This window comes from Myodes glareolus, chromosome 15 (assembly GCF_982192425.1).
Source record: "Myodes glareolus chromosome 15, mMyoGla1.1, whole genome shotgun sequence".
Lineage (NCBI taxonomy): Eukaryota > Metazoa > Chordata > Mammalia > Rodentia > Cricetidae > Myodes > Myodes glareolus.
The window spans coordinates 20937947-20964251 of NC_142040.1; the positions used below are offsets into that span (position 1 = coordinate 20937947).

At 45.1% G+C, this 26305-nt stretch overlaps 1 protein-coding gene across 2 annotated transcripts in view; it reads left to right on the forward strand.

Annotated features, from left to right (window-relative positions):
• Positions 1–26305, forward strand: part of Dmgdh (dimethylglycine dehydrogenase) — a 72158-nt gene that overhangs the window by 33879 nt on the left and 11974 nt on the right. For both annotated transcript variants that reach the window (XM_085676850.2, XM_048455938.3), the window contains exons 12-14: positions 1533–1750; positions 3917–4074; positions 7382–7441. In XM_085676850.2, the coding sequence (XP_085532976.2) occupies positions 1533–1750; positions 3917–4074; positions 7382–7441 (436 nt within the window). The remainder of the gene's footprint in view (positions 1–1532; positions 1751–3916; positions 4075–7381; positions 7442–26305) is intronic.

Sequence of the window (26305 nt, forward strand, 5' to 3'; positions counted from 1 at the left end):
GTGGCTGTGAACCAATCATACCCGAGCTCTCTGCAAGAGCATCTGCTCTCTTACAGCCCCCAACTTCAATTCTCAAACCTCATCAGTGTGAACAAACCTCACCTGTTCTGTAGGAGTAGTTGAAGTAAAGTTCCCGCCCACTCCACAAGGTTGCCTGCCCAGTGGTTTTTCTGGTTCTGACAATACTGACTCTAATTTACTGAGCATCATCAATGGGCCACCACTCCTTTCAGACCTCAATTAATTCTCTTAAGATTTTGCAGGGGCTGGGGAGATGGCTCCAAAGGTAGAGTGCATCCTTCACAAGCACAAGAGCTGGAGTTTAGACTCCCAGCAGCCATATAATGGCAGATAGGCACGGTGGCTTGCAGGTAATCCCAGCACTTAGGAGGCAGAGACAGGACATGTGCAGAGCAAGCTGGCTAGCTAGATTGTCTGAGCAGTCAACCTTCGGGTTCAGGTGAGAGGTTCCACCTCAAAATATAAGGTGGAGTGCCATCAAGGAAGTTACTCACTGTCAACCTTTGGTCTCGACACATGCATGTGCATGCATGCCCATACACATGCAACATGAAACATGTATGCATGCACACACATCACACACACACACACACACATGCATGTACCCAATAAAAAGTTTTTGCAAAGGAAGCATTATCCTCATTTTCAGATGGGGAAACAGGTGTGGGTTAAAATCACCTGCCCAAGTCTGCAGGACTGATTAAGGTGCTACGCCGGGCTCACTTCAGTCAGATGTCACTTAGTTATGGCTCCCGCTGTGGGACCCAGTGCACACTGCCTCACAACTAGATTGCCTGTAAAGTTTCTGTCTTCAGTTCAACATCCCAAAAGTACGTGGGATGTTATTGCCAAATCAAGGTCTGACTCAGAGTCTCCCGTAGTTGCAGAATGATGAAAGTCTGCTGATCGGGTGCGAGGGGTGTGGGGGTCACCTTACTCACCGAAGCCTCCCCTAGTCTAGACGGACACTGTGATAGACTCCCAGGGCTCTGGGGACGGCTCAATAAATTACAGAGGGGCCAGAGAACTGCCTTCCAAAACCTCATCAAGACTTAGAAATTGAGACTGGAGTTTTCTTCTTTCTCTGTGATTGTCAGAGCAATTATGTGTCTGGTGGCAGGCACATTATTAATGGCTAGCAGCACAAGTGTGCATCTTGGGTGCAGGCATCGAAGCAAACTCGGTTTAAATTAATTTTTGAAGATGGAACCATTAGTTTAAATGCAACAGAACCATCACTATTTATAACCGTGGCAAAGCTCATTTAAACTGGATGATTCTTGGTTACCTGGAAAATTCCCTCCCAAGTCTTAAGTGAGCAATTTAAAGAGAATCTCTTTACCTCTCAGGGACTCGGTTTTGGCAACTTTCAAAGTAAGATGGCTACATGCCATGACCCTCTAGGGACTTTCTGATAATTCTTGACTTGAAGCAAGTCTTTAGAGACATAATATGTTAGAAGCATGCATTATTCAAGCGACGCTTATGCAGTTCTTATGACCCCAATGCAGATGGATTGAAGAAGCAGCTGTCAGAGGTGGATATAATGTTGAAATTCAAAACATAACTGATGAGCTTGGGGTCCTGGGAGTGGCAGGGCCATATGCAAGACGAGTCCTTCAGAAACTGACCTCAGAAGATCTCAGCAATGATGCTTTCAAGTTTCTTCAAACCAAGTCTTTAAAGATGTCTGACATTCCTGTCACTGCTATCAGGATCTCTTATACGGGTAAGAACTGGGAAACAGCCTAAAGTAAGAAAAGGCTGCCAGAAATGACACACACACACACACACACTCAGACAGTTGCACCCTCACAATGCATGCTTGCACACACGCTCACACATCCCTGCACGCACAGCCACACCCTCACAATGCATGCTGACTCACGCTCATGTGTTCACACATACCCCCACTGTCACACCTTTCAATGCACACACTCACCTGCACACACACTCACGCTCACCTTCCCACGTTATTACACTCACATGCTCACTCACACATACACTTATACTCACACACAAACATGCATGCATTAACACCTCCCCCCCCCCACACACACTTTCTCTGATTTTGAAGAACGATTTCTTCTGCCCAGCTCTAAGACAAGAAGTCTGTCCGGTCGCCTTCCTCTCACAGGCTCCCCCCCATTTCTAGGTGCTTCCCTTTGGAATGGTAGACAAGCAAAGAGCAGAGTACAGCCGTTGGACTAGCTGGAAGACCCCAGTCAGGAGACCGTATGGGAATGCTCACAGTGTGGCTTCCTGCCTGATGCGACTGTGGCAAGCTTTCCACTGGTCCTGTGGTCCTCGGCCTCCTCAATGCTGTGACCCATTAATGCAGCTCCTCATGTTGTGGTGACCTCCCCAGCCATAAAGTTATTTTTGTTGTGACTTCATAACTGTACTTTTGCTACTGTTACAAATCATAATGTAAATATCTGTATTTTCTGATGGCCTTAGGCCACCCCTGTGAAAGGGTTGTTTGACCCCCAAAGGGGCCGAGGCCCACAGGTTGAGAACCACTGCACTAGAGCATGGCCCCCCAGCAATCTTCCCTCCCAGTCGTGTGGTCCCTGGGAGACCTGCGGCCAGCCTGGCACAGAGTAGGCATTCGGTGCCGGAGGCTCTTCATTACCCCGTGACGCTCAGGCTTACCCCCTCCCACCCCTGTGTCCCCTTACTGAAGGAGCGCTGGGTGCCCAGGTATTCACTTTAGCTCGGTAATGCTCCTGCTCGGGTGGCGTCCTGGCGGAGCTATCGACCTGTGACAGGCTCACTGTTAACGTCACAGTCTCTCGGACCTCCGTTCTAATTTTCCCAACCTTGGCAAAAAGGGCAACTCTGATTGAAAAATAAGGAGCCTTTGGGTTGTAATGTTCTTTCCTTTGGTTTTCTAGCACCTAGCTCTAATGGTGAACAAAAGGATCAGGTAGGAGAGAGGCTAAGAAGCAAAGCAAGTTAAAGACTTGCTGGCTATCCACGAGAACGAAATGAATAATTTCACATTCTTTACATGTTTTAGGCTGTGACTCAACAGGAGTGTCTAAACCGTAAACTCTGTTAGCTTTTACTTTTGTGTATGTGAACATGTGAATGAATTGTGGGGTCGACATGCGTACATGTGGGACCAGAGATCCACCTTGGGGGTTACCTTGTTTTCTGAGACAAGACTTCTCACAGGCTAATGGGCCAGCCAGAGTGCCCACTTCCCCAGCACACAGGGTGATTGACAAGAACCAGTGTTTTCCTTCCGATGTGTGGGTCTCAGGAATCAAACTCGGATCATCAGGCTTGGCAGCAGACATCTTTGCCCACTGAGCCCTTGTGTGACCCCCATCCCATCCCATCCTGCACCTTTTTTAAGACGTGCTTTCTGGGATCATGCTTAAATACATAGTACGTGACTGTCTGAACTGGCCCCTCGCCCTCTTTAAAGCTTTCAGTTAGCTTTGTTTTTGGATAGTGTTTCCGTAGCCCAGGTTAGCCCTGTGCTCAGAATCCTCCTTCCTCAGTTTTCTGAGTGTAGGCATCGCAGATGTCTTTCCTGTATCCAGCTGAACGCTTGAAAACATGTGCTGGTTGTTAACCTACTATCCTTGCCCTGGAAATGGTCGAGGCTCAGGATGAAGCCAAGGTCCAGGGTGGGAAGTTAGTCCTGACTAGAGTCCTTCTGCCTCTGAAGAGAAGTCATCCAGCACCCGCCCTCCGTGTAGGAGCAGGGACTACACACAAATGACCCGTGAGATGACCGGCTCCTTGTGAACCGGTCTTCTAAAAACTGGCAAAGGCCATCATGCGAGCAGGCTTTATCCTGAGCGTGTTGGCTAACACACATGAGTGCTCACCCTGCAGGCACGGCTCTCAGTGCTGAGTGGACTCTGTTCGTGCATTTCAGGTGAGCTGGGATGGGAGCTGTACCACCGAAGAGAAGACTCTGCAGCCCTGTATGAGCTCATCATGAATGCGGGCCAGCAGGAGGGCATTGACAATTTTGGAACATATGCCCTGAACGCCTTAAGACTGGAGAAAGCTTTCCGAGCGTGGGGCTCAGAGGTTTGAATACCAGCACCCTCATTAAGACCTTATATCTATTTATCTATTGTTTGTTGGGTACAAGTCTAACAGTATTGTCAATTCTGGCTGTAAGAGAAATCAAACACTATTAGGTGACTTTGATTAGGGAAAGAGGCCTCCTCTATTTACCATGAACATTGACTGGGTTCTGGAATCATGTTTATTCTGCCTTAACCCCCTCCAAACATTTTCTTTCTTCCTTCCTTTCTAGACAGGGTTTCTCTGTGTAGCCTGAGCCGTCCTGGAACTAGCTCTTGCAGACCAGGCTGGCCTCAAACTCACCGAGATCCGCCTGCCTCTGCCTCCCGAGTGCTGGGACTAAAGGCCCCCAGGTATTTTCTAACAAGCACACCCCAGAGGATTCGAGCATCTCCATTCATCTCTCTCCTTCTCCTCTTCTCCACATATCTCTTTCTTCTCATACTACAACCTTGGTTGAAATAATGTTCTTTTTTTTTTTCCCTCCTGCGGGATGGGGACAAGGACCCCATATGTGTTGGTCTAGTCTTTCCCCACCTGTAATAGTGGTAAGCAAGATTTTCTGGTTGTAGAACGCTTAACCATTTATGCAACATTTTTATTTATGTGCATTTGGTTTACCTAGCTGCTGCCCGGTCCCTTCTATGTTGTTGTAATAAAATGCCCCGACACAAGCAAATTCAGGGAGAAGGGGTTAGTTCAGTCCTCAGTTCCAGTTCTTCAGAGTGGGGACGTCACAGGGGCAGTCGCTTGAGGGAGCTGGTCACAACACTTCCATAACCGCAATGACTGCATGTCTGCGTACAGCTGCTGGGCTGGCTTTCTGCTTTTTAACCAGCTCAGGGTCCCGGTGCAGGGAATGCAGTGTTCTCAATGACGATGCGTCTTCCCACACCAATTGTAATCAAGATCCACTACAGGCACACACAGAAGCCTTTGTCCCACGCCTCTGACGTTTAACCATCAACCTTCGCAGCTGTCCAAGAACGAACTGTTACCAGGATTCTTATTTTGCATCCAAACGCGCTGGAATCCTTGAGTCACCGCAGTCCAGATTCCTGATCCCGGTCCTAGTCACCTATTTTTATTTCCTAGTGGGAGAACCAAACCCCTAACATTTTCAGAGAACTGCTCTCTTGGAAAACACTGAGGCTCTAGGGGCCGTGGAAAAGATGAGCTTCGGAGTGGGGACTCTGGGGTTTAGCTTTATCTTCTACAGCCTGCATACTTACAAGCTCATTCGGTGACCGAATCTCTCGGATATTCTGCTCTTCAGTAAAATTGAGTATTTATCCTAAAGAATTAACACAGACAGATGGTTTTTAAAGAGTCGAATAAACACACTATACCATTAATTTCTAATTTAACGTGAAAGCTCAGGTCTTGGGCCTTAGAAGGGAGCTTGGAGGAAGCTAGTTCCTGCCTGCTTCAGGGCACAGTCTACAGCCAGGACTTAGGTGAGGTCAGCGCCCTCAGAAAAACAGGGCAGCTTTGTCTCCGTGGTCTCCCCAAAAAAGTGCAGAGAGGCGTTCCGCTGAGAGTTAGGCGTAGCTGTATTCTGTTGTTGACGTTTCTGGTGTTTGCTTTTTTTTTTCCTGCCCTCTCCCACCGCGCTCGGGTTTAGGACCGGTTTCCCAACAGTGCCAGAGCGCCCTCTAGTGTTGAAAAAGCGACGAAGCCTCTCTGTTTTTCTGAAAAGAATTCTTCAAGTTTGAGCAAACTGAAAAATAATTTCAGAGTAATTCAAATTGATTTAAGAAATATGAGAACAATTTTACGTGGTGTAAAGTAGTCTTGTGTTTATATAGTTTGTGTAAGTACTGTGTTGACTCTTTGGGAGGTTAGAGCAGGGAGTTCCCGTTGCCATAGGAGAACAAAGCAGGCTGATTTCTATAATTCTTCATTATTAACTGAATAATGCGTGGTATTCTGTTTGTTTCCATTTCTATATATTTAACAGTTTCTACTGAGTTTAACCACTTTCATCTTTCCTTAGTCTTCATCATATAAATTTTAATCTTATAAAATTTTGAGAAGGCAAAAAAAAAATCTTTGAAGACAAAACAGAGACAAAAATCTCACATGACTTTATTCAAGTTTAGCACCAAATATCAGCTTCCCTCTGCATCAATGCATCCTATCGTGTATCATGATGCGACCACTTTTGAGATGCAACCCCACTTTCCCTTCTTCTTCTCTGAACTCTGTAAAGGCCAGCGTTCTGCCATCAATTTTTCTCTCCTCACTCCCATTCATGGCTAATTACAAGGTAAGCAAAGTTATTTAAAGACTTTAGAAAACATAATTATGTAAAATTATCACACAATACACGGGAGATTCTTGTTTGTGGAATGCCATGTGCTAGCCTTCAAATATTTATTAAAAGAGCAGAGGCCAGAGAGATGGCTCAGGGGTTGACAGCAGTAACAACTTGTACCGCTCTTGCAGAGGACTCAAGGTCAGTTCCCAGCATCCTCCTGGGGCAGCCCACAACCTTGCATTATTCCAGGTCTGGGACTGGGAACCCAGTGTCTCAGTTCTCCAAGGACACTTGCCTGCACCCAGCCACACCCAGCCACAGACATGTGCACATAATAAAAATTAATTAATTAACATCTTTAACATAAAAGAGCAGTGGAAATAAATCCCAGCTTTCAGTTTCTGTGTGTGCTATATTTAAATGACATTTGCCAAAGACTTCATTTGAATTTTGAAAGAAAATACTGCCCTGGAGACTAGTCCGTAATTAGTCTCTTTAAGAATCTTTACTCAAGGGGCTGGAGAAATGGCTCAGCGGTTAAGATCATTGCCTGCTCTTTCAAAGGTCCTGAGTTCAATTCCCGACAACCACATGGTGGCTCACAACCATCTGTAATGAGGTCTGGCCTGCAGACATACACACAGACAGAATATTGTATACATAATAAATAATAAAAAAGAATCTTTACTCAAAAATCACAAAGCGCTTTTGCTCCAAGGAAAGAACACTTTTAGAGACTGTTGCCGCTCGAATCAGCTGTGTACATCGGTTCAGGGTGGAACTCGATGTTTGCCACTGTTTGGTGAATGCAGGCAGTGGGTTTGCTTCTCCATTTTTCTGTTCTCTTTGTAGTAATGGGGAATTTGTCTACCCCTCACCCCTACCCAAAATGTGCTAAGTCTGCTGGGGGGGGGTGGCACACCCCTTTAATCCTCCACGCTGAAGGCAGAGGCAGGCAGATCTTGGTGAAGTGCCAAACCCTTTCATGGCGGCACAGTTCTGATGTGAACATGCTCATCCAAGATTTGAACCATGTTTTCTTTGCAGATGAACTGTGATACAAACCCCTTGGAAGCTGGACTGGACTATTTTATCAAGCTGAATAAGGTGTGTTTATGTTCTCAAATGTGTATGAAATAAATCATAAAATGGTGGCAGTGTTTTATGCTGGAGACATGCTTTAAAATTAAACCAATGTGAGTATAAGAAAAAAAATCAGTTGAACATAAATACTAAGCACTGCTTAATTTCTCTGTATGAGCTGTCTGTCATAATTTAACTAGTACAATCTGTGTTAGTGCACTTAGAGCAGTGGTTCTCAGCCTGTGGGTTGCAACCCCTTTGGGGTCACACATCAGATACCCTGCAAAGCATATGTTTACATTACAATTCGTAACAGCAGCAAAATTACAGTTGCGAAGTAGCAATGAAATAATTTTATGGGGGTCACTACAGCATGAGTCACTGTATTAAAGGGTCGTAGCATCAGGAAGGTTGAGAACCGCTGACTTAGAGATTTAAGATAGCAGAATCCAGGGTTAAGACTAAACCCAAGATGAAAGGTCGTAAAAATCACTGGGTGGTGGTGAACACCTTTAATTCTGGCAATTGGGAGACAGAGGCAGGCAATGTCTGTGAGTTCGATTATAATCAGTTGGATTTCAACAGACATCTTTACAGAAATTGTGCTATGTGTGTATCAACCACTTCTGGCATCTAGTGAGGCTGTACCTCAGCTAACCGAGAGGACCAAGCAGACTGGTCATTGACTCTCCTTGGATGTTCAAAGGGTAAATTAGCGGTCTTGCCACATTGGATTAAGCAAGTGCTTTTGAAGCAGTCTGTATCTAATGATAACATCTAAATACAAACAAAGGATGTCTTTCTGTCACGCCCAGTATGAAATGGGAGGAGCCAACACAGGCCCAAAGAATCTGTATTGAAATCGATGTGCCAAAGAGATACTCCACACCAGTGGCCCTCAGGCTGCCAGCCTCAGCCACATCTGGGAGCGTGTTAGAAATGCCAATTCCCAGGTCCAATCCTAGACCTACTAAAAGCAGAATATCTGGGAGCTAGGCCAACAAAGCTGTGGTTTAATAAGCCCTACAGGGGTTCCTAGGAATTGAGAAACTATGCTACATTATTACTGTGAAAATTCATATCATAGGAGGCCGATTTAGTATGGCCCTACTCATTGGGGCCAGTCCTACACATGCAAATGAGGTTATGTTATTGACGGGGTTGGGGGGGAGGACTTGCAGCCGTCGACAGTGTTCAAGGTTAGGAGCAACAGCCGCTCAGAGGGTATTTGTCGGATTCCCCAAATACACTATCGTGTTTCAGCCTCTAGGCTGGCTTTCCCTCCTGTGGGAATATGCAAACGTCTGTCTATACACCAGGATATGGGAATTTTTTTTTTTCCGCTTTGTATCAGTTCCCAAATTCTCAGCTAAGGTATTAACAGGAAACGTGTGTGTTTGTAGCACCGAATTTTAGGAGCAAGGACTCCATGAAGAGTTCTTAAAGGAACCCATCGTCTCTGTGCATTTTCCTGGCTTTTATTTTTATGACGCTCCATCTGTCTCTCGACGAGAGAAAGCAGGTGCTTGGAGCTGGGGCCGCTCCTAGCAGCAGATTGCTCCTTGCGGTGACAGAAGTCTGTGTTTGGCTGTTTGAAAGAAAGATAAAAATGCCCGACTCCTTGAAGTACCCAGCTCTGTGCTGCTGGCCCTGATGGGTGGAGGGAGAATCAGTTCTTCAGCCTACGTGTTTTGGAGGTATTGTGGGAAGGAGGCCTAGCTGAGTGATGTCTTCATGTTGAAAGTGGAAACTTTAGGTGCTTTTTCTGGTGATCAGCAAGTGCACCCAGGAATTTTTTTTAGCTCTTTCAAATGATATAATCGAACAAACAAAGCTGAGCTCCAAAGTAAATTGTTTAATAGATACTAATTTTGATGGATAATGTGCTTTTTTTTTTTTGATACTGAATTGTTGATGCTTAGTCAGGTGTCAAAGAGTTTGTCCTTAATGACTGTGTTGGGTTAACATTCCCGAAGCCCAAGGACTCAGCCCTAACTGAGCTGGGTCTTTCCCATTGTGGGATGGATGCAGACAGTTGGTTGCCTACAACCTCATGGTAGAGGTACAGGCTAATCTCTCAGGCAAATGCCGGGGTCCTGAGGTCCTCCCCGGGGTGGGGGCTCACAGCTTTGTCGCAGCTTTGCGGCGGTCTACAGTGAGAGACAGCTTCCTGGAAACCAAATATTGTAACTTGTTAAGTCAAGTCCTGGGCCTAAGAACCAAAAACATTATTCGGACATTTAACATACAGAGAGAGGATGCCTACGAAGCCCTTCAGATGGTGTTCTGTAACACTTAAGAGGATAATAATACCCAAATCCACATTGCTTTGGGAAAGGAGTGTCTGGCAGAGACTGAAGTGGAGACAGGGCAATGTTTGTTTTTGATAAGGAAACAAAGCTAGCAAAACAAAAAAATTGAAAATTTTATTGAAATAATTTCTTCCTTTTCTTTACCTCCAAAGCAAATAGAATCCTCTGCTAGATCTGTAAACATCTATCCCGTGACAGTGACCGTAGTGAGACGGGCAGGTGGGTGTCTGAGCTAGGGGTAGGCGGTGGGGAGCACCAGGCGCTTCCTCTGTCTCTGAGGGTGGAAGCAAATCACACGGAGATGATGCCACCCGAGGAAGGGCGTTTCTTTAGCCCAGGGAAGCTCGGTGTGGAGCACCTGTCTTTCCCTTTCATATGGCATCAGGGGACCTGAAAATCTGCCCAGGTTTGTCCCCCGCTCCTTCTGACATATGTTATGGTTTACAGAGACTCTCTTATAAACAGAAACTGTCCTCAGGCATGTTTTTGTTATAACAACTTTTTCCTCCTAGCATAGGGTGAGATGACTGCACACCCGTTTTAAGGAGCAAAACGGGGTGTGGGGGGTGGGATGGGGGCAGTCATCGGGCTTTGTTAAGTGAACCGTGTTCTTGTCCAAACCACTGAGGAGGTAGAGAGAGAGAAAATGGAAAATAGGAATCTTCCATTACTAGCTCAGTTCCTTCCCTGGCACTGGCTTATGAGAAACACACACCCACCCCACATTCACACACACAGTCACACACGTACCACACAGACACAGACACACACACACATCATACAATCACCATACACACATGCACATATACCACACCTCATACACACATACACAGACACACACGTACCACACATACACAGACACAGATACACACACTACACACACAGACACACCACACACACACACACACACAAACACACACACACCACATATACACACACACACTTAGAAAGTCGTTGTAATGGTCAGCATAGCAGTCTCTAGGGTGGTCACTCTGTGGTCGTTCACAGTGTTAGTCTCCGCGGTGGTGAGTTGCAGTTCACAGTATTGGTCTCCGCGGTGGTGAGTTGCAGTTCACAGTGTTAGTCTCCGCGATGGTGAGTTGCAGCATCCACTGTGATAGTCGATCATGTGCTCAATGTGGTGTCGTTGATTGGTCGACTGAAGTAGTCACTTTTGTGGTTACTGTGGTGGTCACTTGTAGCAATCACTGTGATAGTCAATCAAAGTGGTCGTTGAGTCACACTCTCACATACACACACACACACACACCTACATATCCAAACACACATAGACACACAGTGCACACACACATGTCCAAACACACATGGATACACAGTGCATACATACATGTCCAAACATACACAGGCACACATAGTCACACACATTCACAGACATACACACATATTTATGAACATGCACTCATCCACACTCACTCATCTACACTCAAATGCATAAACACATATAGGCACATACATCTACACACATATTACACACATCATGCACACTAACACACAGATGTACACATATGCATTCACACACATGCACATATCACACACATATCACTCACACCTTCAAACACGTATTCACAAAAATATGTACGCTTAATCACATATTTATATATGTGCACACTCAAAAACATGCACTCACAATACCCTTACACACAATCACACATGTACACATTCACATATACTCCCCACTTACATACACTCAAACACATGTGAACACTCAAACACACACATTCACAACTCATCCATATGCACATTCAAGAACACACACATTCTTACTCACACACATGCACACGCATGCTCAAACACACACATGCATACACGAAAAAACAAATGCACAACTTTCAAACACACTCATATATGTACACACACATACCACACACACATATGCACACACACTCACACACATAGACATTTACACACGTGCACACCCATACACATGCACACTCACATGTACATACCCACATACTCACACAAGCACACACACACACGCACACATTCATTTAGCCAACATTTATTGAATACCTTTATATTTCTTGCTAAACCACTGGCTAAAGAAACACTTCTGATGCCTCTCAGAACCCAAGAAACTGAATTTTCGAGGAAGTAAGGCTGCAGGACAGGTTCTTAGCCTCCATTCTGGAAACACGTCTGCAGGAGGAGGGGCTTGCCACGGTGCACAGCACTGCCACCTTGTGGAAGTGAGCAGTAGAGCCCCAAAGGAAGAATTTCAAACCCACAAAATAGGTTAACCCAATCAGAAATTTGCTTTTTAAAATCTAATTAAACCTCCTCTAAAAATAAGTCTTACCATTGTTTTCCGTGGTATTTTGAGTCATTCCAAAAGAAGTTTATGTGGGGAAAAAAATCGGCGGCGTTTGATTAGCATCGGAAATGGAACAATATATTATTCTAATCACGAGCAAAGGGAACACGGTTGCTTCAGGATGCCACAGGCATTTGGGGAATTTCTCTCCTGCGATTTCTAGAGCCAGAGAGAGTTACGTACCAAGAAGAACGTGCTTAGGTAGAGCAGATTTTTCTTAAACATTTATCCCCCTACCCCATGAAGGTCCATTCTCCACCCTACTTGAATTAAAATAAAATCTCAGCCAGGCCTGGTGGTACGTCCCAGGCACTTGTAATCCCAGCTACTTCCAGGTTTGGGACCGGAAGGTCTCAAGTTCAAGCCCTGCCTGAGCTACAGAATGAGCGCAATGCCACCGTGGCAATGAAGTGAGACCCAGAGTCAATATAAAAAAAAAAAAATAGAGAGCTGAGGCAGGAGGGATGCTGTGAGTTGAAGACCACTCTGGACTGCATAACTGCATAGGACCAGGCCGAAAGTACCTGCAGTGCAAACAGAAGAATTTGCGTTTGGAACCCCAACATCCAGGTAAAGAGCCAGGCATGGCAGTGTGCACCCGTAACCCAGGCACTGGACGGAAAGGGAGGAGAGCCAGGCATGGCGGTGTGTACCTGTAACCAAGGCACTGAACGGGAAGGGAGGAGAGCCAGGCATGGCGGTGTGCACCCGTAACCAAGGCACTGAACGGGAAGGGAGGAGAGCCAGGCATGGCGGTGTGCACCCATAACCAAGGCACTGGACGGAAAGGGAGGAGAGCCAGGCATGGCAGTGTGCACTCATAACCCAGGCACTGGACGGAAAAGGAGGAGAGCCAGGCATGGCGGTGTGCATCTGTAACCCTGGTGTGGATAGAAAGGGAGGAGAGCTAGGCATGGCGGTGTGCACCCATAACCAAGGCACTGAACGGGAAGGGAGGAGAGCCAGGCATGGCGGTGTGCACCCATAACCAAGGCACTGGACGGAAAGGGAGGAGAGCCAGGCATGGTGGTGTGCACCTGTAACCCTGGCATGGATAGAAAGGGAGGAGAGCCAGGCATGGCGGTACGCATTTGTAATCTGGGCACTGGGTAGAAAGGGAGGAGAAAGAAGGATCCAGGTTCACCGAGATGCCTTGTCTCATAAAATAAGATGGGAGTGTCTTGGTTAGGGTCACTATTGCTATGATGAAACACCATGACCAAAACAACTTGGGGAGGAACAGGTTTATTTGGCTTACACTTCCACAGTAATGTTTGTCATCTCAGGGAGTCAGGACAGGAACTGAAGCAGGAACCTGGAGGCAGGAGCGGATGCAGAGGCCATGGAGGAGTGCCGCTTACTGGCTTGCTTCTCATGATTTTCCCAGCCCGCTTTCTTATAGGACCCAGGACCACCAGCCCAGGCATAGCACCACCCACCATGGGCTGGCCCCTCCCCCATCAGACACTGATTAAGAAAAATGCCTTTCAGTCAGATCTTATGGAAGCATTTTTCTCAACCAAAGTTCTCTCCTTTTGGGGAACTCTAGCTCAGTGGTTCTCAACCTGTGGGTCACGACCATTGGAAAATACATACTTAGGAAACCCCAACCATATATTTATTTCCGTTGTGACTTCATAACTGTAATGCTGCTACTGAGCAATGCCTCAGTTCCTAAGACCATCGGAAATAGGTGTTTTCTGATGGTCTTGACCCACAGGTTGAGAACCACCAATCTAGCTTGTCTCAAGTTGACATAAAACTAGCCAGCGCAAACTGATGGAGAAAAGTGCCAGACATCAACCTATGGTCTCTATGTGCACACATGTTCACCTGGACCTGAACACATACAAACTCATACACATGTGTATGCCACACATACACACACACACACACACACACACACACACACACACACACACACAGAGAGAGAGAGAGAGAGAGAGAGAGAGAGAGAGAGAGAGAGAGGAGTGGGAGCAAGAGTTCAGAAGAGGATTGGAGATCTAGGGTGATGCAGAATATCATCCTGCATTCCCAAGAGTCTTGCTATTATAGCCCAGACTGGCCTAAAATTTGTGGCAACCATGTCTGTCTCTCCTTCTGCATGCTGGTCCTACAAGTATACGTGGCCATAGTTGACTCGCAATAATTTGTTTGAATGTAGTGGTTCTGATGTAGTTAATTTGCAAACTCCTGACCTGCCCCCAAGCCAATGTTATTCTTTTCGAGTCCCTGTGGAGTGTATTTATTTGGGGGAGGGGGAGGGGAGCTCAGAGGGGATTTGCTGTTCTCCTCCCACCGTGTGGGTCTAGAGACCCAACTCAGACTGTTAGTCTTGGCAGCAAGTCTCTGTACCTGCTGAGCCATCTTGCCAATCCCACCCCCAGCCCAGTACTCTGAAAGGAGGATCCAGATTGCTCCGCAGTGTCCCACTGGTGAGCCATCTCGTCTAGTTTTGTTTTCTTTAAGCACGAAGATGATGACATTGCCTAGTTCTGGTAACCCCATACCAAGTGCGGTCTTAAGACTAGATGGCAAAGCAACAGGCCGGGGCAGAGCGTGGTGCTGTGGAGCCTGCTGTGTCAGAAGGTTCGTCCTGGTTAGGCGGCATGTCACTAATAGTGTGTCCCACTTCTTTGTTCTTTATAAGTGTGCAAAAAGTGACTATTTTCCCTTGAAAAATAGGTCTCACGTCTCATGCCTGCAAGGCAAGCATTTTACCACTGAATGACAACTCAAGTCCCAAATGGGCTTTTACAATGTGTATGTGGGGGGGGGGGGGGGGGGGTCAGGGTTCACCCATGACGTGGTACCTGTGCAGAGGTTAGAGGACAATTTTGGGTGTTGGTCATTGTCTCCACCTTGTTTGAAGTGGGGTCTCTTGTTGTGCACTACTGGGTATACTCGGTTAGCTGGCCAATGAGTGTACTGAAACTCTCCTGCCTCCACCTCCCGTGTTGCCATAGGAGTGCCGGTGTTGCAGGCACTATTACCACGTCTGGCTTTACACCAGTACAAAACATCCGAACTCAGGTTCTCATACTGCAAGGCAAGCACTTGACCCACTGAGCCATGACTCCTGCCCCTGGGCTTAAGAAAGTTTTATTATTTATATTTATTTGTTTTACACATACAAGTAACACTCATGTATGGTTGTGCATCATGTGCCCACCTGGTACCATGGAGGTGAGAAGAGAGAGGCCTGGACCTCCTGGGTCTGAGCTGAGGACAGCTGAGCTGCCACGTGGGTGCTGGGAGCAGATCCAGTTCTCTGCAAGAGCAGCAAGTGCTTTTAGCTGCCGAGCCCCTGGATGTTTTTAAAAGTCATTCAACCCTATCTACGCAGCCTGAGGAAGCAATTTAATTTCATTTTGTACCTGAGACTTCTGATCTGTAAAAGGAAGCCCCTTCTGCGAGTCTCAAAGTCTACAAAATGCCACTTTGCATAGAGGTGGGAGCCACGGTGTTTAGGAGCCATATAATTACGTCATTTTCCGTGTGCAATCCTTACTCTCTTACCCATCTTCATTGCTAAGCGACAATGGGCAAGAAGGGAAGACACGGGGTTCAGCCTGGGCTGGAGCAGAGCTTACCGTTCCCAAACACCTGTCGGAGCATATTAGACTAACAGCTACTGAATTATCATCCTCAGATAGATCCAATTTCAGTTATGAATCAGTGTTTCTACCCGAAAAGCCCAAGTGTGCTCTCCGCCCGCTGCTTTCAGACCTTGACGTCCATGGAAACCCTGGTCTCAGAATAAATTTTAAGTAATTTTAGACTGCTTTTCTTTTATGTATGTATATTATGATTTGAACAGCATATTGAACACAAAATCATTGACATTTGAAGTAAACAGTTTGAAAGGTTTGATATGCATACCAAAATGAAATTATAGCTTCAATAAAGATAGCATGTGCCTTTCCCCGGAGGCAAAAGGAATAATTACAACCCTTGGTAATCCCCACCTTCCAACCCTCCCCACAGCTTCATCTACTCCCAGGCACCCATTTATCTGCTTTCTGTCACTATAATTTACTTCTGCATCTTTTGGAATAATGGAACATCTATATAAATGAAATTGATGTTTCATTTATGCTGCTGTATAAAATACCCCAACAAGAAGCAATTTAGGGAAGAAAGGGATTTTCCTAGTCCACAGTTCCGGGTTGCAGTTCACCATGTAGGGTAGTCATGGCAGCAGGAACTGGAGTGAGCCGGTCACGGCTACAGCAGGGAGAAGAGAGGCACCATGCCCACCTGCTTATTTGATTGTGCCCAGTTTGATGTTTCCACTTACACAGTTCAGAAACTCCAGTGCAGGGAATGACGCCACCCACAGTGGGCTGGGCCTTCCCACATCGGTTCACAAGACAACTCCCACCTCCAGAGAGTCCCAGGGACTGAATGAATGTAGACAATCCTCCCCCATCAAGACTCTCCCAGGGATTCCAGGCTGTGTCAAGTTATAACTACCACATATAGCATATACTTTTTGGGATATGGATCTACTCAGCATAATTCAAGAGTCATTCATGTTGTTATTTGTTAGTTGCAAGATGAAACAGGTGTCCTTAGCGGCAAACTCCTACGTTATTGCTTCAAAACGTCCTTTCCTATATTTCCAGCCAAAACTTGAAAACTGAGCACTTTTTTTGTTTTTTTAGAAACGGAGTTTCTCTGTGTTACAGCTCTGGCTGTCCTGGAGCTTGCCTTGTAGACCAGGCTGACCTTGAACTTACAGAGATCCTCCTGCCTCTGCCTTTATTTTAACCTTTCTATATGTGATCCTAAGCATATCCAGAGACGTGTCTACTATCATTCTTAAATTATGACCTTCACCTGAGCGTGCCCAGCAATGAGACAATCCCCACATGAGCCTGCATAGCTTCCTTTGTTGAGAAGGTGTCGTTTTGGCGGTAACCCGGGGCTGCTCTTGTCTACTGTCGGCAGCAAAACTCTCTCTGCTCCTTCAAGCTTCGGTTTTACTAAGCTCACCAGGCTGCAGACCCATTGCGTTGGCCGACACGGCCATGGCCACAGTGTTCCGTCTTCTGTGCTGCGGTGTGTTTCAGCACTGATTTGTTGCTGAACATCTGTGCTACTTCAGTTTAGGATGATTATAAATGCAACCGCTATAAACGTTTATAAAGATATATTTATTTTGAAGCAGTATTTCATATTGCTCGTTGGCTCTTTATTCACTAGCTGGGGAATGAGGTTGACCTCCCTGCCATTCTGCTTCCACTTCCCAAGTGCTGGGATTACGGTATGTGTAATCACAGTGCTTGGCAGCATTTCTGCACAACTGTTTCTATAAACATATGCCTTATTTCCTCTTGGACAAATACCTGGAAGTAGAATTATTGAGTCAAATAGCAAGGATATGTTATGTTTATTTTATAAAAAGATTTATTTTTATATGTTTGCCTGTGTGTATGTATGTCTGTACATATGTGCACCATGTGCATGCATTGTCCATGGAGGCCAGAAGAGGGCGTCAGATCCCTGTAACTAGTTTGCTAGTTGCCATGTGGGTGCTGGGAACTGAACCCAGGTTCTCCAGAAGGACAGCAAGTGCTCTTAACCAATAAGCCATCTCTCTAGCTCCTATGTCAATGTTTCAAGATGTTGATTTATACAAAGTGCATCATTTTTATTTTATATTTCTACAACCAGCACATAGGAATTTCACTCTTTTGCAACCTTGTCAGATGTTATTTTGGTCAGTCTCTCTCTTCTCTTTCTTTTTTTTTTCTCTTGAGACAGGATTTCTTTACAGCTTTGGCTGTCCTGGAACTTGCTCTGTAGACCAGGCTGGCCTCAAACTCACAGAGATCTGCCTGCCCCTGCTTCCTGAGTGCTGGGATTAAAGGCCTGCCCTGCCACCAGGAGCTGGTCTGTTTCTTTAGTCGAGCTGTTATGTGAGGTGTGAAATGGTTGTAATTTGTTTCCTTTGTGGTTAATGATGTTAAACACTTTTTAATTTTCCTGTCTGCCTTTTCTGTCTCTTCTTTGATAAGTGTCTGCTCAGATCTCTCACCCATGTTCAGTTTACTTTCTTATTGCTGAGTTGTTCGAGTTACTTATATATTTTACATATAAATTTTTATCAGGCAAGTGCCCTGTAAATACATTTGCAATCTGTATCTTATATTTTTGTTTGCTGAAATGTGTCTTTCAGAGATTTTAATTTATAAAATTCGAAGCCTTATCAACTGATCTTTAAAACGGTTCACATGAATTGATTGGTTGATGGATTGTGGGGGGAGGGTACACATGGGCCTTGGAGAGTAGAAAACGACCTGTTGATTTCCTCCTTCCACGGTGTGGGTCCTGGGGATGAACCTCAGACCCTCAGGCTTGGCAGCAGGTGCCTCTACATACTGAGCCGTCTCACCGACCCTAGGCTGACCACTTACGGAGGGCGTTTTCAGTTCATGTCTAAGAAACTGTTGCTTAACCCAAAATTTCAGCCATAGCTAAGTTTCATCTAGAAATTGTAAACATTTAAAAATTATTCATTTTGAAGCAAGGTCTGAAACCACCTTCTTAAATTTACATTTATGGTCCACTTTAGTTGATCTTTGTATCCATTGTGAGGGGAGGATGAAGTTATTTCCCCATGGCTCTCTGGTTTCCAGCACCATTTGTTGAAAGGTTGCTCCGTCTGTACTTACCGCCTTCACGTACCTGCAGGACTCAGCTCTTGTATGTCCATAGGTCCTATTTCTGGGCTCTGCCAGATTCCACTGAACTATCAGTGTTTCCTGATACTAATATTACATTGCCTTAATTGCTATAGTTTAAGTAAGATTAATTTTGGTTATCCTAGGTCCTTTGGGTTTTCCATAAATTGTAGAATCAGCTTGCCAATTGATTTTTAAAAACTCTGTTGGTATTTTGATTGAAAATACTCGGCATCTATAGGTTAATTCAAGTCTTTCAACACTTGAGAACAATGTATGCTTCTAAGCCCATTTAGACCATCATTCATTTTTCTCAGAAATATTTTGTATAGTCTAGTGTATGTCTGTAAATCTTTGTACATATCCATACCTAAGGATTTCGTGTTTTAATACTACCATAAATGTTATTTTAAATTTAACTTTCAATTGTTTATTGCTAGTCTATAGAAATGCAGTTGGGAGCTTGGGAGATGGTTCAGATGGTAAAGAGCTTGCGGCCCACTATAAGGACTTGAGTTTCACTGCTCAGCTCCTATATAAAAAGCCAGGCATGGCTGTGTGCACATGTAATCCCAGTACTGTGTGGGCAGAAACAGGAGGATTTTGGGGGCTCACTGACCAGTTGTTTTAGTCCATTCAGTGGACTCCAGGTTCAGCGTGAAACCTTGTCTCAAAATACAAGTTAGAGAGAAATAGAAGAAGGCACCCGCCATAAAATTCTAGTTTCCATGGGTACACACACATACATGTGCACCCTCTAAAGAGTGCTACACCCGCAGATCTGCGTCCACACAAACAAACATGTGTAGGCAGAGTTTTCCATCTAGACCCCTGAGAGCTCCGTCCCACCAGTTGCTCCCCAAATAACCACACAGAGGCTTATTATTAATCATAAGTACTTGGCCAATAGCTCAGGCTTGTTTTTAGCTAGCCTTTATAACTTAACCCATGTCTGTTAATCTATGTGCTGCCCCAAGGCTCACCTACCTCGTCCACATACTTCCCATTCTGCACACTCTGTGTCTCATGACGTCTCCTCTGACTCTGCCCTTCTTCTCCCCAGCATCCTCTGTGCCTGGAAATCCTGCCTAGCTATTGGCTGTTCAACTTTTTATTAAACCAATCAGAGTGACATATCTTTATACAGTGTAGTCAAATATCTTACAACATACATGTACACCCTCTATAAGAATGCATACACCTGGGGCCTGGAGAGATGATCCCGCAGGTAAGAACACTGACTGCTCCTCCAAAGACTGGGTTCAATCCCCAGCACTCACACGGCAGCTCACAACTGTCTGTAACTCCAGTTCCAGGGGATCCAACATCCCCTGGAATGCCTGCAGGCAAAACACCAATGCACATCAAAGAAGATGTACACACCTGCAGACTTGCACACACTTGTATACACACACTCAACACATACATGTACAAATCCCACAATAATACACACACACAAATGCACACCTCTACACACACATACACACATGCAAATATACACACACAAATAAAAAACACAGTAGGTTTTGAATTTTTCAGTGTTACTAGTGCTACTTAATAGCTCGAGTAGATTTTTTGCAAGTTCCAGCAGGTCTTCTACACAGACAGCAATGCTGTATGAAAATACAGCTTTTCTTTGTTTCTTTTAAAGTCTTCTATTTCCTTTTCTTACCTTACTGCATTGCTCAGATCCTCCACTGGCTTAACCTTCAGCAAAGCTGAATGGAAGTAGTGAGGACAAACACCCTTGCCTTGACCCTGACTGCAGGAGGAAAACACCATCCCTATCGCCATGGACGGCGTTCACTGTAGGTTTGCACGGCTCCCCTTTACTATGGAAGGTGTTCACTGTAGGTTTGCATGGCTCCCCTTCACCATAGACTGTGTTCACTGTAGGTTTGCACGGCTCCCCTTCACCATAGACTGTGTTCACTGTAGGTTTGCACAACTCCCCTTCACTATGGACAGCATTCACTGTAGGTTTGCATGGCTCCCCTTCACTATGGATGGTGTTCACTGCAGGTTTGCATGGCTGCTTTATTTCAGGTTGAAGCAATTTCTTCTGTTCCTAGTGCTAAATGTTTTCTTTTAATTGGGAGTAGATATTAGTTTAAAGTGTTTTTTTTTACATTTAATCAGCGAGTTTTTCTTTTTTACTTGCTATCTGTTGAATTATATTTATTTTCTAATGTTAAGCTTTTTACTTTAGGCATAAAATTAGCTTGGTGATTACAATTGATCTTTTTAAAGATATTGTCAGGTTTTAGTAAATCATTTCTAAAGTAGATTATGGAATCCAACATAAATTTAACAGATACGATCTCCTTGTAGGTCTTGAGCATTTGAAATTATCTTACTTGTTCAAAGAGTAAACTTATTCTGTTTATCTCTTTTGATCAGAATGGTACACTTTCAATTCCATATACAAAATATGTTTTATTATTTTATCTCCTACACCTAACTCGGAACTGGCACATGAATAACGTTTCAGTTAATGTATTCCGTTGAAAGCAGTGCCCAGAACTGCTATTAGGAGCGCAGAGGTGCCCATCAGGAAGGGGGCCTTCTTGTCTGCCAAGCTAAGGAGTGATTTAGGGCCTTTGAGCAAGCAGTGACTCTCCGGTGATGGAAAACTGATTAAAAGAAAGTTGCTCGTGTGACAGGAAGATCTTTTCCCCAATTACTGAAGGAGTCTAGTGGAGAAAGGGCACAGGCTTTGGCTAAGTGGAGGCCGTAGGTGGGGGAGGAAATCATGGGAACAATATGAGGTGGTAGCGTGGAGCTCACCCAGGGGGCTGCGTGTGAAGGGTGGAGAGAAAGATGGGGTATTGTCAGCATCTGGAAACAAGACAGATGTGGCTGGCAGACGGGGAGGGTTGGTGGGCGTGGAGTAGCCAGGTGGAAAGGCCTGGAAGGCAGCTGTGCCTGTGGGTTTGGAGCTCTGTTCCAGAAGCAGGGATTTGGGTTTTCAGATTTGTGTGGGAATCAATGGCGAAGGGTGTTAGGAGCTCCTACGGCCTGCCCTGCGGTCCCGGTCATAACGCTGCCGACTGCTCGCTGCCGCAGACTGCTCGCTGCCCCCTCAGCTCCACCTGCCAGGCTAAGACACACGAGGTAGTTCATCTGCACACGCTTCAATGTTCTTACTTACATCATGGAGAAAACATAAACCTCACGAGCAGGCTATGAGCCTGAGATGAGATTAAGAGGATTTGTCACCTCACTAAATATCTGGCTGATGCAGATCTAAACGAAATGCATAGGCGAAAGCAGCCATGCATGAAACCCTTGCAGCAGTTAAGAAGTCATCAAGGAAAGATCTCTGCTGAGGCTCACTCAGTTTCCATGCTGTTTCCTTGAGGGTCATTTGCTTTGCATATATGTAAAACACCCAACAGGCACTCTTTACATATATGTAAAGCACCCAACAGGCACTCTTTACATATATGTAAAGCACCCAACAGGCACTCTTTGCATATATGTAAAGCACCCAACAGGCACTCTTTGCATATATGTAAAACACCCAACAGGCACTTTTTGCATATATGTAAAACACCTAACAGGCACTCAGGTACCTGTTTACCCTGTAGAGAGCAGAAAACTCAGCTGACCCTATGATGGGTGGGTAGTGGAGACCCAGCCCTTCCAGCGAACAAAAATCTCCATGTGCTCAAACACTTCCGGAGCACAGCGAGGGACCCCAATTCTGAGTCCTCCACACCCTCCTGCATACTTCAAATCACACAGCACACAGGGCAACACAAACACTATGCAAATGGGGCCACACTTCACTGTTAGGAAATGATAAGAAAAATGCTTACATAAGTTCAACACAAGCACAAATTTTTCCTGACCATTTTTTTCTTCTCTGCAATCGATTGAACTTGCAGAATCTGCAGTGCCAACTATACTGTGAGAACGCTAAATGCCGTTTCTGAAGTTAAGTGTAAAAGTGTACCTGGTAAAGGCACGTGTAGCCCACAGCATTCTTTTGAGTTATGCGCTTCAAAAGCTAGCTCCTTAAAATTGGACTGAATGGAAGTCACAGAATACATGCGAGAGGGGCTATTATTTTAGCTTTCAAAAAATTTTAATTTGCTTTAAATGGTAATTATCTTGCTAATTGGTCTACCTCGGGCATGTTTTAAATGTTTTCCTCAGTCTACAAATTGTTTTATTGGTATTTGAGTCAGGGTTTTGTTATTTAGTCTGGCTCTACCGCGATCCTCCAGCCTCGACCTCTGAGTGCTGAGATAACAGGTGTGTGCCAGCCACTACACTGTTCCTTGAGTTTCTCCTCCTTCCTCTCCTTCTCAGTACCTGGTAGAGTCCCTTTTCTTCCTTTCTTAAAGACTTTTTTTTGAGAAGGGATTCTCTCTCATCTGGCTAGTAATTCGGGGCTAGGAAAACGCTAGTTGAGTTGTTTCTCAGCTGTGTGCTAAGGGCCGAGAATGAAAACTTGGTGTATGTGGGAGAGTTCATTTTCCAGCCAACAATACAGCTAAACTCATTGTTTACCACCTGGCCACAAAGGATCTGGTGAAGATGCGCTTGACTGAACAGCAGAGAAAGCATACCAGGGCTGCCCAGGCTTGAGCCTGGTTGCTCAATCTCCTTCCAGCCTCCGCCGGCTTTGCAATTCTGGTAATATAGTGAGACCGGTCCTTATGACTATAAGCTCTCGTAGGCTTCTGTGGTTTACCTCTGAAGAAGGCTGTGGTTTGTCTTGATGGTGTGAAGCCTGAACCAACCCTTTCCCCAAATGAGTGACCTCAGGACACAGTTTTCTCAGCATCTGAGTCAAACCCAGATGCCCAGAGCACTGAACAGCTGACCAGAGGATGCGACAGTTAACCCATTCTCGGGCTAGCAATGGTCACGAGCTTCCCAAGGAGACCTCCTCCAGGATGCCTTCCATGATTCTCTGAGCCCATTTTAAGCAAGAAGCTTCTCAAGTTATGTATGAGAGACAGTGGCAGCCAGGATTTTCATCTTCACCCTGTACTCTGGAGCAGCTGGTAACAAGCGGCTGACAAACACAGAACAGGATTAGGCGCCCATGCCTGGTTCTTGGGGATTCTGGGATGTGGGATGTGAAACTTAATTCAGTTTCTGTTGCACGGGATGTAAACTTATTTCAGTTCTGTCTTTGGAACATTTAATATTTGAGTTTAAAGGATATGAGCCCAAAACTTAAGTTAAACTGATGACAGATACCCTTGAATTTTCTGATGGCATTTTATCCTGTATAAACGGGAACAGAAGGCCCAAGCCTTCACCCTTATTCTCTCCTCTGGTCTACGGCAGGCCCCTCTCCCAAATCCGGGTTCCAGTCTTCCTCCACTGTAGCTGTCACCTTCGACTGTGTCTTCAAACACTTCATTGCCCCAAGTCTCATTCCCCAAGTACACGGGTTTAATTTACTTAATTGACACCAGTATTCAGGTAACATGCATGCCATTAACAGGGCTAATAGAGGATGAGTAATTAGCTTTCACGGACAGCCTACTTTGTATATATGGATGATATATTTAGTGTGTGTTACAGGTGGCTGACATTATGACTTTTACTGGTATTTAAAAGTAGTACACTAAAAAAAAACATGTCAAGACTATTTTTAAGTTGAAGACTCAGTGCCTCAGAAATCGGTCCATTTCTTAAAGACATTAACTGCTGTTTATATCAGTAATTCATCAATGACTCATTAAACAGATGTATTTCTGTTCTTGGGTCATTCTGAAAGTACCACTTCTGATTACAGCATCCCCTTAAGACTTGTTTCTTCTCATTTACAATTAATTAGTAGGTGGTAGAGTAAAATCTTGAGAGTAAGCCAAATAAAACAGGGTTGAAATGTGGTGACTGCACTTTACGTCTGCCCGTGTTGAGAGCCCCATTAGATTGGGAAGAGGCCTGTGAAGGGGTGGAAGCGGACTCCTTCCTCTCTGTCACTGTCCTCACTGCTGTGACAAAAATGCCTGGCAGAAACAACCTGGAAGGGGGAGACTTTATTCTGGCTCGTGGTTTCAGAGGGTTCAGTTCATGTACTGGAGTATAGGATCATGCCAGCGAGAGCCCAAGGGAGGGAGACTCCACCCATGGCCGCCAGGAAGCAGAGAGAAATGGAGTTGCAGAAGGGAACCAGGGCCACCAACTCCCATAGGTCTAAGCAAATTCTGAAGTCACCTGTGGATTAAACCATTAGGTCAGAGCTCTCACGCTATAATCTCTGCACGTTCCTCGGCAGGCACACGGAGCTCTGCTTTGTTGAGCATCGTCGGCGAATCTCATCCAGTCACGTTGACTACACGAACCATCCCGAGATGTACGGGCAGTGGGGATTTGGTTGTCAGGGCATTGTTTACACTCGTGCCGAAGGATGCTCTTGCTCACAAGATAGAGACAGAAGTTGTCAGATTTTATTAGTACCCGGCTTGCAGAGTGTTTTCAAATATTTCACACGACAAAACTACTGATAATGAATGTCAACCAAAGCAGACAGGGGCCACCTGAAGGAAAAATTTTAAAGTATTTTCCTTTTAGAGAATTTGTGTTTTGTTAATCTTGAGATTCTTGAGAGAAAAACAAGTTTCACAACTTTGAGCCCAATTTGAAGCAAGTTTTAGCTAAACACTGGCCAGGTAAGACAGGCTCTGGCCAGGTCCACCTCTGAGTCCCCAGAAGACAGTCATGGATCACATTGTGCAGGGGCTTAAAAAGGCAAAAGTCATAATTCATTGCATTTCCCATTAGACCCAATCAGGGGGGAGCATACATCCTGATGTCTTTCCTGCCTACGACCCTCCCACCTACATGTGATCAAGCACTTCTGGTGCAGTTGCTTCAAACAAACTTGTTTAGGGGAGAGAAACCACTTGGCTTGTTATTTCCCAAGAATGACAACTCTCAATTTCAGGGAGTTACCTTGTCCTTGGGCAGGTGGGGCTTACAGGTTAATTTTGACTCTTATAATTTATTGATTTGATTTTGATATAAGGTCTCTCGTAGCCTAGGTTGGCCTTGAACTCAAAAATTCCCTTGCCTTGACCTCCCAAGTGCCAGGACTCCAGGCATGGGTTTCCCATCTTTAATTCAGCCTCAGCGTTTTGAGTATTTCTAGCAGCCATGTATCCCAGGATCCTGATACAGATGGGTTTGCTTGTTTGTTTGTTTTTACATATGGACAAATCTACAGATGCTGGTTTGTGTTGCCATTGACTGAGCCTCAGGTCATTGCCCTGTGAACTGGTGTACCTATCCAGTCCTACCCCGGGGATTACTGTGAGGATTACTGAGTCAACAGCCTAACCCATCATAAATCTAACCCATCATAAACGTGACTTAGCAAGAATTATTCTCTATTGAATTATTCCTGTTATTTGGTTACTGGAAGTTTTGGGGAGCACCACATGGGGTGCCACCTGTCACCACAGAAATTGGGGCCCTTTTCAGGGTTCTTAGTCTTGTTAATAAAAGAATGAAGGGCAGACTCAGAAGAAATCTCTAGGGCAGTTTTATTAGTTTTTAAAAGAAAATGGCAGGATAGAAAACTGTA